At 45.8% G+C, this 15,165-nt stretch overlaps 1 protein-coding gene across 6 annotated transcripts in view; it reads right to left on the minus strand.

Moving 5' to 3' along the window:
• Positions 1 to 15,165, minus strand: part of LOC143843998 (WASH complex subunit 2A-like) — a 119,632-nt gene that overhangs the window by 84,921 nt on the left and 19,546 nt on the right. For all 6 annotated transcript variants that reach the window (XR_013233784.1, XM_077350918.1, XM_077350916.1 and 3 more), the window contains 5 exons: positions 13,997 to 14,052; positions 13,787 to 13,834; positions 9,915 to 10,016; positions 3,838 to 3,922; positions 3,256 to 3,318 (listed from right to left, as the gene is read on the minus strand). Coding sequence is in view for 5 of the 6 variants with exons in the window: in XM_077350918.1 (XP_077207033.1) it covers positions 3,256 to 3,318; positions 3,838 to 3,922; positions 9,915 to 10,016; positions 13,787 to 13,834; positions 13,997 to 14,052 (354 nt within the window). In the remaining variant the exon portion in view is untranslated. The remainder of the gene's footprint in view (positions 1 to 3,255; positions 3,319 to 3,837; positions 3,923 to 9,914; positions 10,017 to 13,786; positions 13,835 to 13,996; positions 14,053 to 15,165) is intronic.

Genomic DNA, 15,165 nt, shown 5'->3' on the forward strand with positions numbered 1-15,165 from the left:
CCAGCTATTTGTGAAAAAGGACAGCTCACTACGTCTGTGCGCTTATGTACAGGGGTTTGAATACAGGGGTCTGAATACAGTGTCCACCTTGAATGTGTACACCCTCCCATTAATAAAAGACCTGCTTGGTCAATTGAGAAAAGAAAAGATCTTCACCAAGATGGATTTGAGAGAAGCTTACTATTGAGTATGGATAAAAAGGGGATGCGAGCACCTGAATGCCTTTAACACACCCTGGGGCAGTTTGAACATCTCGTGATGCCGTTTGGGTTATCCGCGTACCTGGAGTGTTCATGAATCTAATTAGTGCGGTTTTACATGACCTGTTGTACAAGGGGACCCTAGTTTATCTTCATGATATTTTGTTATATTCGGAGACCATGGAAGAATATGTCCAATTGGTGCGGGAGGTGTTGAGGAGGTTAAGGGAATATCAGCTGTATGACAAACTGTCCAAATGTGAGTTCCATAAGAAAAGCCTGGATTTTCTGGAGTATGGATTATGTATGACCCCAATAAAGTGAAGGATTAGTTGGGTTGGGAATCTCCCCGCACACGGAGGCAATTTAAAAGTTTCTTGGGATTTGCAAACTTTTACAGAATATTCATTCCCAATTATGTCCAAATAGTTCTCCCCCTCACGGACTTGCTGAAACTGAAGGGGGAAGGGGAAATGACCTGGGGCTTTGTTGAAATAGATGGGTGAGTGCCAGCACTCCTTTACCTTTGAACTGATCCTGTGGCACGCTGACCCTACACGCCCCTTTACCCTCCAAGTAGATTTAAGTGATATGGCAATGGGGGCCACGATCCTCCACAATGAAGAAGATGGGCAGCACCACCCACTTGCCTATATTTCAGAGAAATTTACAGAAAATGAAAGAAATTAGGCCTTATGGGGAAAGGAGGTGGCAGACATTAAATTGGCACTGTCCACCTGGCAGCATTGGTTAGAGGGGTCCACGTTCCCTTTTGAAGTCTGGACAGATCTCAGCCGTGAAAATTAACCACCAAATAGATCTGGTGAGCGGAATTTTTCTCCCGCTTTACGTTTACATTGAAGCACCTTTCTCACTAACCTCCTCTCCCGCCTATCCCAACATGAAAGCATGGCGGATCCACTTGAAGACTCAGTCTTCCACCCCTTCCACCTGGGACTGTCTGTGGTAACACGCAGAAAAACAGCACAGCTGAACTCCACCACAGGGAGTTAGGTGCAGAAGGATTTGGGAGGGGACAGCAAGTTTGCTACGCTACACCAGAACTTGCAGGTGAAGGAAGGACTATTTTGTAAGGTGGATCGCCTTTATGTGCCTGCAGTTGCCCAAGCAGATGTACTCAAACTGTGCTATGATTTAAAACCTGCGAGGCATTTTGGTTTTGTGAAAACATTATATTTGGTACACAGGCATTATTGGTGGCTGTCTTTGCGCAAGGATGTAAAGCAGTGGTTCCCAACCTGGGGGTCGGGAACCCTTTGGGGGTCGAATGACCCTTTCACAGGGGTCATAACAGAGCAAGCAGCTTGGTCGGGGGGTGCCATCCACACAACAGCCTTGTGGGGTAGGTCAAGATAGAGCTTTCATCTGTTTGGAGCAGTGGAAAAGATCAAGATAGGCATGGTGGGACAACAGGCAGAACTGAACTGAGAAACCCTGGGAAAAAAACAATTTATCTACAATCATGATCATCACATCATTGGTCAGTTTCGGTTTATCTTCTGTAAAAGAACACTTGCATAATTTTATGGTTGGTGGTCACCACAACATGAGGAACCGTATTAAAGCGTCATGGCATTAGGAAGGTTGAAAAATACTGATATAGAGGCTTATGTGAAGGGGTGCTCTACTTGCCTCACTGCAAAAAGAGTGGTAGGAAAATCGAAAGGTTTGCTTAGAGACGCTGTCGGGCCCCCGGAAAGACATCACCATGGATTTTATTACAGACCTTCCCCCCAGTCATGGAAAACTGTTATCTGGGGGGGGAGCATTCTCCAAACAAGCCCATTTTGTTCTGTGGTCACTGCCCAGAAACTGGCCTCTCTGTTCATACAACATGTGTTCAAACTCCACAGAATACCAACACCAGGGTTCCCAGTTCCTTGCCAAGTTCTGGCAGGAGCTTCTGAAGCTCTTAAGGGTGGAACAATCCCTCACCTCGGGATACCACCCAGACAGTAATGGGCAAATGGAAAGGGTCAATCAGATCTTGGAACAATATTTGAGATGTTTCACAAATTACCAACAAATGGACTGGGTTGCCTTATTGCCACTGGCTGAACTTGTGTATAATAATGGAACTCATGCCAACACAAGGGTCTCTCCATTTGATGGATTGGGAGAATTAGAGAATTTGCAGTTACAGCAAAGTTAACCAATCTAATTAATAGAAGACCACCAGAAGAACTGTTGGGACTGTTATATGAGCTTTTCGCAATCTTTTTCTGTAATTCTTTTCTTTAAAAAATCATCTGATCTGTGCTGACATTATCTATCTGTAAACCACTCAGGGAGCGGTATACATAATTCGTTAAGGCTTAAGAAGGGGCGGTCTGAGTCCGGGATATGGAGCCAAGGGGCCAATCTGAAGGCGCACAGCGCCTTCAGATTAGCCCCTCACCCGGACTGACATCATTTCCAGCCAGTTGGGTAAGGGGCCAATCGGAAGGCACAAAGCGCCTTCCGATTGGCCCATTACCCAACTGCCTGGAGTTCGCCGTGGTGTAGGGACTCGGCAGGTAGGCAGCCGGCCGATTCCCCGGCTTACCTGAGGGCCTCGGAGCAAGACCGCCGCGTCGGGACGCGACAGCCCTGCTACGAGGCCCGCAGGGAAGCCAGGTAATCGGCGGGGAGGGGGGCGGCCGGGAGAGGCTTCCCTGTGGTTCTCGGAGCAGGCCCGCTGAGTCCCGGACATGGCGGGCCTGTTCCTAGGCCTGCAGGGAAGCAGAGGACTTGGAAGGGAGGGGGGCAGGCGGGGGAGGCTTCCCCTGGGGGCCTTCGGGCACTCCCGCAGGGAACATTGGGGCTTGGCAGGGAGGGGGGAGGACGGGGGGTGCCCCTTCAAAGCCCGTGTTTACGGGCGGGCTTTGAAGCCTAGTATAGATATAAAAAATAAAAGGAGAGGAGGTAGAAGCTGTGAAACTGTTTAAAGATTCCCCACCATGAGGACAGGAACCATTCTGAAAACTTGTCTCTCTTCCCTCTCATTCGCTGATCCCAAATGCTCCCCAGATAAACCAACATAAAATATACTGACCGTCTGATGGAACACCAATGCCATCCTTCTCTTTCTCCGACTTATCAGTTATATCTCCAGCTGCTGAAAATGGAAAGTGGAATATGTGATCAGCCACTCTTCTTGGCAAATATATTTCTTGGGAAGGAATCTTATATACAATATTCAGAGCAACACATAGGGTTGCTTTGTTTTTAAAAGGCAGTTTCCTGTAGCTTTGCAGTAGTAGAGCTAGGCTCAAGCCCATGAGCACCTCAGAGGCCAACAAGTTTTCCGAGGTGTCAGCTTTAAGGAGTCAAAGTTCCCTCTGTCAGTTAGTTTCCGGGGGGTAGCCATGTTGGTCTGCAGCAGAAGAGCAAGGTCCTGGAACAGCTTAAAGACCAATTTTCATGATGGAGTATTTCTGATGTCCAGGGCAAATGGAGCACATAATTACTTCTCAGAGAGTAGCTCTTCAGGTTTCTTGAAATTAGTAAAACTCTCAAGAAAAAAAGGCCATATTATACTATTTTATTATGAGTACAGTTTTTGTACTGCAATATAACGAGAAATAGGTATTACACTCACATATACCAGTGGGAAACTTTCCAAAAAGTAGCTTACACAATTGCTCGTTCCTCTTATATGTCAGGTCTCCTTTGATCCGAGCTGCCAGCTGATCTGTGAAGGACGTAGGCCTTTTCTTTTTCTGAAGAAATCATAAAGAAGGTGGGGAGACAAAGGTACACTAACCCCAAGGTATGGTTAAAGCATAGAATCATAGAATCATAGAGTTGGAAGGGGCCATACAGGCCATCTAGTCCAACCCTCTGCTCAACGCAGGATTAGCCCTAAGCATCCTAAAGCATCCAAGAAAAGTGTGTATCCAACCTTCATTTGAAGACTGCCAGTGAGGGGGAGCTCACCACCTCCTTAGGCAGCCTATTCCACTGCTGAAATACTCTGACTGTGGAAAATTTTTTCCTGATATTTAGACTATATCGTTGTACTTGAAGTTTAAACCCATTACTGCGTGTCCTCTCCTCTGCAGCCAACGGAAACAGCATCCTGCCCTCCTCCAAGTGACAACCTTTCACATACTTGAAGAGGGCTATCATGTCCCCTCTCAACCTCCTTTTCTCCAGGCTGAACATTCCCAAGTCCCTCAACCTATCTTCATAGGGCTTGGTCCCTTGGCCCCAGATCATCTTCGTCGCTCTCCTCTGTATCCTTTCAATTTTATCTACGTCCTTCTTAAAGTGAGGCCTCCAGAACTGCACACGGTACTCCAGGTGTGGTCTGACCAGTGCCGTATACAATGGGACTATGACATCTTGTGATTTTGATGTGATGCCCCTGTTGATACAGCCCAAAGTGGCATTCGCCTTTTTTACAGCTGCATCACACTGCCTGCTCATGTTTAGTTTACAATCCACAAGTACCCCAAGGTCTCGTTCACACACAGTGTTACCTAGAAGCGTATCCCCCATCCAGTAGGCATGCTTTTCATTTTTCTGACCCAGATGCAGAACTTTACACTTATCTTTATTAACTTGCATCTTGTTCTCATTTGCCCATTTTTCCATTGTGTTCAGATCTCTTTGAACTCTGTCTCTATCTTCCGGAGTATTTGCCAGTCCTCCCAATTTGGTGTCATCTGCAAACTTGATGAGTAGAGAGGTTGTCGAGAGGCATTTAGCTGCACTGGATGAGTTCAAATCCTCTGGGCCGGATGAAATGCACTCGAGAGTACTCAAAGAACTTTCCAGAGAACTTGCACAGCCCTTGTCCATCATCTTCGGAACCTCTTTAAGGACTCGAGATGTCCCGGAGGACTGGAAAAGAGCAAACGTTATTCTGATCTTCAAAAAATGGAGGAAGGATGACCCAGGAAACTACAGACCAGTGAGTCTGACCTCTGTTGTGGGGAAGATAATGGAGCAGATATTAAAGGGAGCGATCTGCAAACATCTGGAGGACAATTTGGTGATCCAAGGAAGTCAGCATGGATTTGTCTGACCAACAGGCAATACTGACCAACAGGCATACTGACCAACAGGCAAGAGTTGGTGGATGAGGTGAAGGAGGTGGGGACCCTAGGGGGAAGTGACCATGTCCTCATAGAATTCCTTTTGAGATGGGGAGCCAAGGAAGCTTGTAGCCAGACGCGGATGTTGGATTTTCGTAGGGCAAACTTTAATAAACTCAGAGACATGATGAGTGTCATACCATGGACGAGAATGCTGGAAGGGAAGGGAGCATGTGAAGGGTGGGCACTACTCAAACAAGAGCTATTGCATGCTCAATCAATGACTATTCCAGAAATATGAAAACACTGCAGGAGCTCTAAGAAGCCTATTTGGATGAACAGAGAACTTCAAGAGGAACTAAGAAAGAAAAGGAAAATGTTCAGGAAATGGAGGGAAGGACAGAGCTCTAAAGAAGAGTACCTACAGGTTACTAGGCACTGTAGATCAATCATCAGAAAGGCCAAAGCTGAGAGTGAGCTAAGATTGGCCAGGGAAGCCCATTGTAACAAGAAAAGATTTTTCAGTTACGTGAGGAGCAAACGTAAAGTAAAGGAGGCAATAGGCCCGCTGTTGGGTGCGCATGGAAAAACTCTAACGGAAGATGCAGAGAAAGCAGAAAGGCTTAGTGCCTATTTTACATCTGTTTTTTCCCACAGGTCAAAGTGTTTAGGCACATCCAGAGATGGCTGTAGCCAAAGGATAGTGTCTGGGTGGCAGGTTAACATGGATAGAGAGGTGGTCGAGAGGCATTTAGCTGCACTGGATGAGTTCAAATCCCCTGGTCCAGATGAAATGCACCCGAGAGTACTCAAAGAACTTTCCAGAGAACTTGCACAGCCCTTCTCCATCATCTTCGGAACCTCTTTAAGGACTGGAGATGTCCCGGAGGACTGGAAAAGAGCAAACGTTATTCCGATCTTCAAAAAAGGGAGGAAGGATGACCCTGGAAACTACAGACCAGTGAGTCTGACCTCTGTTGTGGGGAAGATAATGGAGCAGATATTAAAGGGAGCGATCTGCAAACATCTGGAGGACAATTTGGTGATCCAAGGAAGTCAGCATGGATTTGTCTCCAACAGGTCCTGCCAGACCAACCTAGTTTCCTTTTTTGACCAAGTAACAGGTTTGCTGGATCGGGGAAATTTGGTTGATGTCATTTACTTGGATTTTAGTAAAGCTTTTGACAAGGTTCCCCATGATGATCTGATGGATAAGTTGAAGGACTGCAATCTGGATTTTCAGATCGTTAGGTGGATAGGGAATTGGTTAGAGAACCGCACTCAAAGAGTTGTTGTCAATGGTGTTTCATCAGACTGGAGAGAGGTGAGTAGCGGGGTACCTCAGGGTTCGGTGCTCGGCCCGGTACTTTTTAACATATTTATTAATGATCTAGATGAGGGGGTGGAGGGACTACTCATCAAGTTTGCAGATGACACCAAATTGGGAGGACTGGCAAATACTCCGGAAGATAGAGACAGAGTTCAACGAGATCTGAACACAATGGAAAAATGGGCAAATGAGAACAAGATGCAATTTAATAAAGATAAGTGTAAAGTTCTGCATCTGGGCCAGAACAATGAAAAGCATGCCTACTGGATGGGGGATACACTTCTAGGTAGCACTGTGTGTGAACGAGACCTTGGGGTACTTGTGGATTGTAAACTAAACATGAGCAGGCAGTGTGATGCAGCGGTAAAAAAGGCAAATGCCATTTTGGGCTGTATCAACAGAGGCATCACATCAAAATCACAAGATGTCATAGTCCCATTGTATACGGCACTGGTCAGACCACACCTGGAGTACTGTGTGCAGTTCTGGAGGCCTCACTTCAAGAAGGACATCGATAAAATTGAAAGGGTACAGAGGAGAGCGACGAAGATTATCTGGGGCCAAGGGACCAAGCCCTATGAAGATAGGTTGAGGGACTTGGGAATGTTCAGCCTGAAGAAAAGGAGGTTGAGAGGGGACATGATAGCCCTCTTTAAGTATTTGAAAGGTTGTCACTTGGAGGAGGGCAGGATGCTGTTTCTGCTGGCTGCAGAGGAAAGGACACGCAGTAATGGGTTTAAACTTCAAGTACAACGATATAGGCTAAATATCAGGAAAAAGTTTTTCTCAGTCAGAGTCATTCAGCAGTCGAATAGGCTGCCTAAGGAGGTGGTGAGCGCCCCCTCACTGGAAGTCTTCAAGCAAAGGTAGGATACACACTTTTCTTGGATGCTTTAGGATGCTTAGGGCTAATCCTGCGTTGAGCAGGGGGTTGGACTAGATGGCCTGTATGGCCCCTTCCAACTCTATGATTCTATGATTCTATGATTCCAACAGGTCCTGCCAGACCAACCTAGTTTCCTTTTTTGACCAAGTAACAGGTTTGCTGGATCGGGGAAATTCGGTTGGTTTTCATTTACTTGGATTTTAGTAAAGCTTTTGACAAGGTTCCCCATGATGTTCTGATGGATACGTTGAAGGACTGCAATCTGGATTTTCAGATAGTTAGGTGGATAGGGAATTGGTTAGAGAACCGCACTCAAAGAGTTGTTGTCAATGGTGTTTCATCAGACTGGAGAGAGGTGAGTAGCGGGGTACCTCCGGGCTCGGTGCTCGGCCCGGTACTTTTTAACATATTTATTAATGATCTAGATGAGGAGGTGGAGGGACTATTCATCAAGTTTGCAGATGACACCAAATTGGGAGGACTGGCAAATACTCCGGAAGATAGAGACAGGGGCTTTTTGCACGCCTTCAAAATCGCACAATGGTTGCCAATTGAAAACGCTATTGATTTGCCATAACGCACGACGTCGTCGACAATCTGCCACACACCTGAAACCAATCTGCAAAAAGCGCTTCCTTGTAGCGCTTTCAGGGAAATCCCCAAAAGTGGATTCACCCTCCGGAAAGCGATACACTCCTGCAACCAATCTGCAACACTAGCGAAAAAGACCTGTGCATTAACATTGTTGCGGTTTCTACAAAGTCCCACCCCCTGGCTTTCTTCTCTGATCTTCCGGCGAAGCGATCGCCATTTTTTTTTCTCCGAGCGAGCGGGGATAAACGCACCAGCAAGCCTCTTTCTGTTTAGAGGCTTCCCTGGCTTCAGTCCTTCCCCTTTAGTCACTAAGCACAAACCACAGAAAAGCCCGTTTGCTGATGTATTTTCCCATTAATTTTTACACATTCATTCAGCCGAAAATCGGGCCCGTGAGGGGGGGGGGGGATTTTTTTTTTTCACTCGGAGGCAGCGTGGCAACGATCAAACGATCAAACGACAGCTCAAACACATTAGGCAGCTGGATGGGTCTCTCCGTTGCAACGAATCTACACAGATTCGTTACAATGGGTCTGTTTTTTTTTTAAAAAAAACTTTCTTAAAGGGAAAGGGGCTGTTTGGGAGCATGCTAACGGCTGCCCATTGGCTGCTTGACAGCCAGGGCTGGGACGAGCTTGGCAATAGCGTTTCCTTTCTAGCGATTTCTGCCGAGACCGGAAGCCTGTGGGAAACGCTACAAAACGCAACTGGATTCCACTACAAAGGCAGGTATGCATAACAACGAATTCCACTATTTTAAATGGCGATTTTTCATTGAGTGACCAATTTGCTACAAAGATCCCGGGGCGTAAAGCCCCTCAGAGTTCAACGAGATCTGAACACAATGGAAAAATGGGCAAATGAGAACAAGATGCAATTTAATAAAGATAACTGTAAAGTTCTGCATCTGGGTCAGAAAAATGAAAAGCATGCCTACTGGATGGGGGATACGCTTCTAGGTAGCACTGTGTGTGAACGAGACCTTGGGGTACTTGTGGATTGTAAACTAAACATGAGCAGGCAGGGTGATGCAGCGGTAAAAAAGGCAAATGCCATTTTGGGCTGTATCAACAGGGGCATCACATCAAAATCACAAGATGTCATAGTCCCATTGTATACGGCACTGGTCAGACCACACCTGGAGTACTGTGTGCAGTTCTGGAGGCCTCACTTCAAGAAGGACGTCGATAAAATTGAAAGAGTACAGAGGAGAGCGATGAAGATGATCTGGGGCCAAGGTACCAAGCCCTATGAAGATAGGTTGAGGGACTTGGGAATGTTCAGCCTGGAGAAAAGGAGGTTGAGAGGGGACATGATAGCCCTCTTTAAGTATTTGAAAGGTTGTCACTTGGAGGAGGGCAGATGCTGTTTCTGCTGGCTGCAGAGGAGAGGACACGCAGTAATGTGTTTAAACTTCAAGTACAACGATATAGGCTAGATATCAGGAAAAAGTTTTTAGTTCAGCAGTGGAATAGGCAGCCTAGGGAGGTGGTGAGCTCCCCTTCACTGGAAGTCTTCAAGCAAAGGTTGGATACACACTTTTCTTGGATGCTTTAGGATGCTTAGGGCTAATCCTGCGTTGAGCAGGGGGTTGGACTAGATGGCCTGTATGGCCCCTTCCAACTCTATGATTCTATGATTCTATGAGAGGCTACTAACCACAAGGCATAATGGAACACTGCCTTGTGGTTAGTGGTGCTATGTATTCTTGTGTTTGGGGAATAACAGCAGGAGACCTTCTGGAGTTCTGGCCCAACTGATGGACTTTTAGATAGCATCTGAGTTTTAGCCACTGTGTGACACAGAGTGTAGGGCCATTGGCCTGATCCAATGTGGCTTCTCTTATGTTCTTAAATTCTTACCAGTTTGGAATTTCCTTCCATGTCATCTTCATCATCTTCCCCCTTTTGAAAGGAACCACCAAAGAGATAGTCTTCATCCTCATCACTCATCTGCACTGTTCTCTGTGGAGAAGGGGCAGACAATTTATACAGAGAAACTCATATGTTCTTTGACTAGCGGCAAGTCTACCCACTAGCTGTAAAATGACAAAAGGCAAAGTGTAAGGGCTCACAATGAAGAACGTACTGCCCAGTTGTGTCCAACTCATGGTGATCTCATTCAAGGGGTGTTCCAGTCTAGAGAAGAGCAGAGGCAGTTTGCCATTGTCTTCCTCCATGCAGCACCTCTGGACTTCCCTGGTTGTCTCCCTTCCAAGTACTGACCATGAATGACCCCACTCAACTTCAAAACTCTGGTGACTAGTTGTTGTTATTATATTGTATTTATTCCCCACCCTCTCTGGCAATGTAGGTCATATTCACCAAAAAAGGCCTGGCCCTGGTTGAGACCAATATAATCTCCTTGAGGCTGGGGATACTAGAATTCATAGCTTCTATTAGAGTTGGAAGGGACCTCATGGGTCATATAGACCAATCCCCTGCACTATGCAGGACACTCACAACCCTATCGCTCATCCACTGTAACCTGCCATCCCCTTGAACCTTCACAGAATCAGCCTCTCCATCAGATGGCTATCCAGCCTCTGTTTAAAAATTTCCAAAGATGGAGAATCCACCATCTCCCGAAGAACTTGTTGCACTGAGAAACCACTCTGTCAGGTACGTCTTCTGGATGTTTAGAGGGAATTTGTTTTGAATTAATTTCATCCCACTGGTTCTGGTCCAACCCCAAAAAAGCTCTACACTCCGCCACCTCCAATTGTAGTGGGGACCCTAGGGGGAAGTTACCATGTCCTCATAGAATTCCTTTTGAGATGGGGAGCCAAGTAAGCTTGTAGCCAGACGCGGATGTTGGATTTTCGTAGGGCAAACTTTAATAAACTCAGAGACATGATGAGTGTCATACCATAGACGAGAATGCTGGAAGGGAAGGGAGCATGTGAAGGGTGGGCGCTACTCAAACAAGAGCTATTGCATGCTCAATCAATGACTATCCCAGAAAGACGAAAACACTGCAGGAGCTCTAAGAAGCCTATTTGGATGAATAGATAACTTCAAGAGGAACTAAGAAAGAAAAGGGAAATGTTCAGGAAATGGAGGGAAGGACAGAGCTCTAAAGAAGAGTACCTACAGGTTACTAGGCACTGTAGATCAATCATCAGAAAGGCCAAAGCTGAGAGTGAGCTAAGATTGGCCAGGGAAGTCCATTGTAACAAGATTTTTCAGTTATGTGAGGAGCAAATGTGAAGTAAAGGAGGCAATAGGCCCACTGTTGGGTGGGGATGGATAAACTCTAATGGAGGATGCAGAGAAAGCAGAAAGGCTTAGCGCCTATTTTACATCTGTTTTTTCCCACAGGTCAAAGGGTTTAGGCACATCTAGAGATGGCCGTAGCCAAGAGATAGTGTTTAGGTGGCAGGTTGACATGGATAGAGGTAGTGTAGAGGCATTTAGTTGCACTGGATGACTTCAAATCCCCTGGTCCAGATGAAATGCACCCGAGAGTGCTCAAAGAACTTTCCAGAGAAGTTGCAGAACCCTTGTCCATCATCTTCGGGACCTCATTAAGGTCTGGAGAGGTCCCGGAGGACTGGAAAAGAGCAAACGTTGTTCCGATCTTCAAGAACAGGGAGGAAGGATGACCCGGGAAACTATAGACCAGTGAGTCTGACCTCTGTTGTGGGTAAGATAATGGGGCAGATATTAAAGGGAGCGATCTGCAAACATCTGGAGGACAATTTGGTGATCCAAGGAAGTCAGCATGGATTTGTCTCTAACAGGTCCTGTCAGATCAACCTGGTTTCTTTTTTTGACGAAGTAACAGGTTTGCTGGATCGGGGAAATTCGGTTGATGTCATTTATTTGGATTTTAGTAAAGCTTTTGACAAGGTTCCCTATGATGTTCTGATGGATAAGTTGAAGGACTGCAATCTGGATTTTCAGATAGTTAGGTGGATAGGGAATTGGTTAGAGAACCGCACTCAAAGAGTTGTTGTCAATGGTGTTTCATCAGACTGGAGGGAGGTGAGTAGCGGGGTACCTCAGGGCTCGGTGCTCGGCCCGGTACTTTTTAACATATTTATTAATGATCTAGATGAGGGGGTGGAGGGACTACTCATCAAGTTTGCAGATGACACCAAATTGGGAGGACTGGCAAATACTCCGGAAGATAGAGACAGAGTTCAACGAGATCTGAACACAATGGAAAAATGGGCAAATGAGAACAAGATGCAATTTAATAAAGATAAGTGTAAAGTTCTGCATCTGGGTCAGAAAAATGAAAAGCATGCCTACTGGATGGGGGATACGCTTCTAGGTAGCACTGTGTGTGAACGAGACCTTGGGGTACTTGTGTATTGTAAACTAAACATGAGCAGGCACTGTGATGCAGCGGTAAAAAAGGCAAATGCCATTTTGGGCTGTATCAACAGGGGCATCACATCAAAATCACAAGATGTCATAGTCCCATGGTATACGGCACTGGTCTGACCACACCTGGAGTACTGTGTGCAGTTCTCATTTCAAGAAAGACGTAGATAAAATTGAAAGGGTACAGAGGAGAGCGACGAAGATGATCTGGGGCCAAGGGACCAAGCCCTATGAAGATAGGTTGAGGGACTTGGGAATGTTCAGCCTGGAGAAAAGGAGGTTGAGAGGGGACATGATAGCCCTCTTCAAGTATGTGAAAGGTTGTCACTTGGAGGAGGGCAGGATGCTGTTTCTGCTGGCTGCAGAGGAGAGGACACGCAGTAACGGGTTTAAACTTCAAGTACAACGATATAGGCTAGATATCAGGAAAAAGTTTTTCACAGTCAGAGTAGTTCAGCAGTGGAATAGGCTGCCTAGGGAGGTGGTGAGCTCCCCTTCACTGGAAGTCTTCAAGCAAAGGTTGGATACACACTTTTCTTGGATGCTTTAGGATGCTTAGGGCTAATCCTGCGTTGAGCAGGGGGTTGGACTAGATGGCCTGTATGGCCCCTTCCAACTCTATGATTCTATGATTCTATGATCCCTGGTTCCAAAGAAGTGTCTCAGGCCTCAACTAGGGCCACAGCCTTTTCTGTCCTGGCCACCACCTGGTGAAATGAGCTCCCCAAAGAGATCGTGGCCATTCCTGAATTCCCACAATTCTGCAGGACCTGTAAATGGGAACTTCTCCACCAGGCATTAAGTTGTCTTAACATCTTAACAACAACATCTGCTGGTCCTTGACTGAAACCAAACTGACCTCCCTATGGGTTCGTGTTTAGAGAGTGATTGTAATATCATTCAATTGGAACCCGCTGTTATGGTGGCTGTTATGATTACAATATATATTCCTACATTTTGTGTAAACAACCCTGATATTTATGGGAGGGCAGTATAGAAATATAATAAAATAAAATAATAACTTTAACCTAAACCAATATAAGTTTTGAACTGAATTATCTTGAAGTTCAAAAGTTAAAAGGAGGCAATTTTTAAAGAAAATCATGAGATTCTCTGGGGTGAGACTATGATTCAGTGATAAGAGCCAAAGGTCCTAGATTCAATCCCTGGCAACTCCAGATCAGTATCTGATTCTGGAAAGCAGCTGCTAGTCTTAATAGAGAATACTGCCCCTGATGGATTGATTCATTATACACCAGCTATATATGTTCCAGAACAAACAACCCATGCAACAGAGATATACAGGCAAAACGTATGCACAGCAATTCTAGGCTAAGTCTAGTGCACAGAATTGCACGGAAAATTAGACTGGTTTTAGATAACAGACAGGATATCACTCTTACCAGTTTTCGGTCATCCTCGCTTACATGCCCGAATTCTTCTTCTAGTTCCTGAAAGACAAAAAGCAGCTTCCAAAAAAGAATCTGCACTTGGAAGTCTTCAGGAGGGCAACTCCTGATACCCCATCTAGCTGGAGTCCTCAGCCTTCAAACCTCCATGGTTTCCCCCAGAGACTCTACATGGCATGTCAACAACAACAAATGGCTCCTTACCTCTTCGTCTTTTGCTTCACTGTCAACCATGCTTCCACGGTCACTGTCTACTGAACCTTTTGATTCAAAAAGGAGAGACAAAGTAAAGATCAATTCAAACAAGCCTTACATATATTTACTTTGCAAACTGTACAAGGCTGTAGTTAGTGTGATATGACAAGTGCCCCTTTCCCAAACCACAGTTACACACAGGCATGACCACTGTTTTTGTTGCTACAAAAAAGTCAGATGGAAATCATAGAATCATAGAATCATAGAGTTGGAAGGGGCCATACAGGCCATTTTCATCCCCATTGAGTTTCACTTCAATTCTTTATGCTCCTGGATCTCCTGGGGAGTTGTGGCATCTTCCTGGACCTGCTCAAGAGTGCCCCTCCCATCTCCCTCTTGCATTTCAAAGCCTTCGCCCGCGTTCCTTCCCTTATCTCTTCTCACAATATTGGTCTCACTGGGAACTTAGACTAAATATGGCTGGATGGGTTATTTTGTCACCTTGTAGATCAGAGGAAACTGTATTGCACCTTCTGTGTGAATCGATGCTGCTTCTGTGCCCCCCTTCCCAAGCCAAGGTATATACGCTATGCAGCCCCCTTCCCCTGAGTCTCTGTCAAGATTCCTAAGTGGCCAAAGAGAGGTTTAACATTAAGTTTCCGTTGGAAACTGGAATATATTGTGTCGAGTAAATGTCCTGAAGTGTTACCGCCTCAAGCCAGAATGTTCTTCTTTTACGCTACTACAGCAGCGAGGCTGACGCTAGCTAAGATGTGGAAATCGACAGAGGCATCAACTGTTCCGTTATGGATTGAGAAAATGGCTGAGTTTCGAGTATAGCAAAACTTACTTCGATGGTGAATGGAAAATCATCAGAAGGATTTTATGAACAGTGGCAGTTCTATATGGATTATCTTCATAATTCACTTCTAAGAACAATCTCAGAGTGGAGAAGGGAAAGAGGAAACTGTGTATATATGTAAACATTCTAGGGGAGGAGTTGTCCAGTCTGTAAGGGCATGGGGTTGAATGTGTGTGTTGTGGTGGCATGGTTGTGGTGGCATGTTGTGGTGGCGTGGTGGCAAATGAGGGCATGGGTGTGGAGATATGGGTGTCAAGAACCTGTAGTTTGGAATGTTCGTTGAGTGTGGGAGAGGAATGACCTTTGGGAATTGTGG

The sequence above is a fragment of the Paroedura picta genome, chromosome 8 (assembly GCF_049243985.1).
Source record: "Paroedura picta isolate Pp20150507F chromosome 8, Ppicta_v3.0, whole genome shotgun sequence".
Lineage (NCBI taxonomy): Eukaryota > Metazoa > Chordata > Lepidosauria > Squamata > Gekkonidae > Paroedura > Paroedura picta.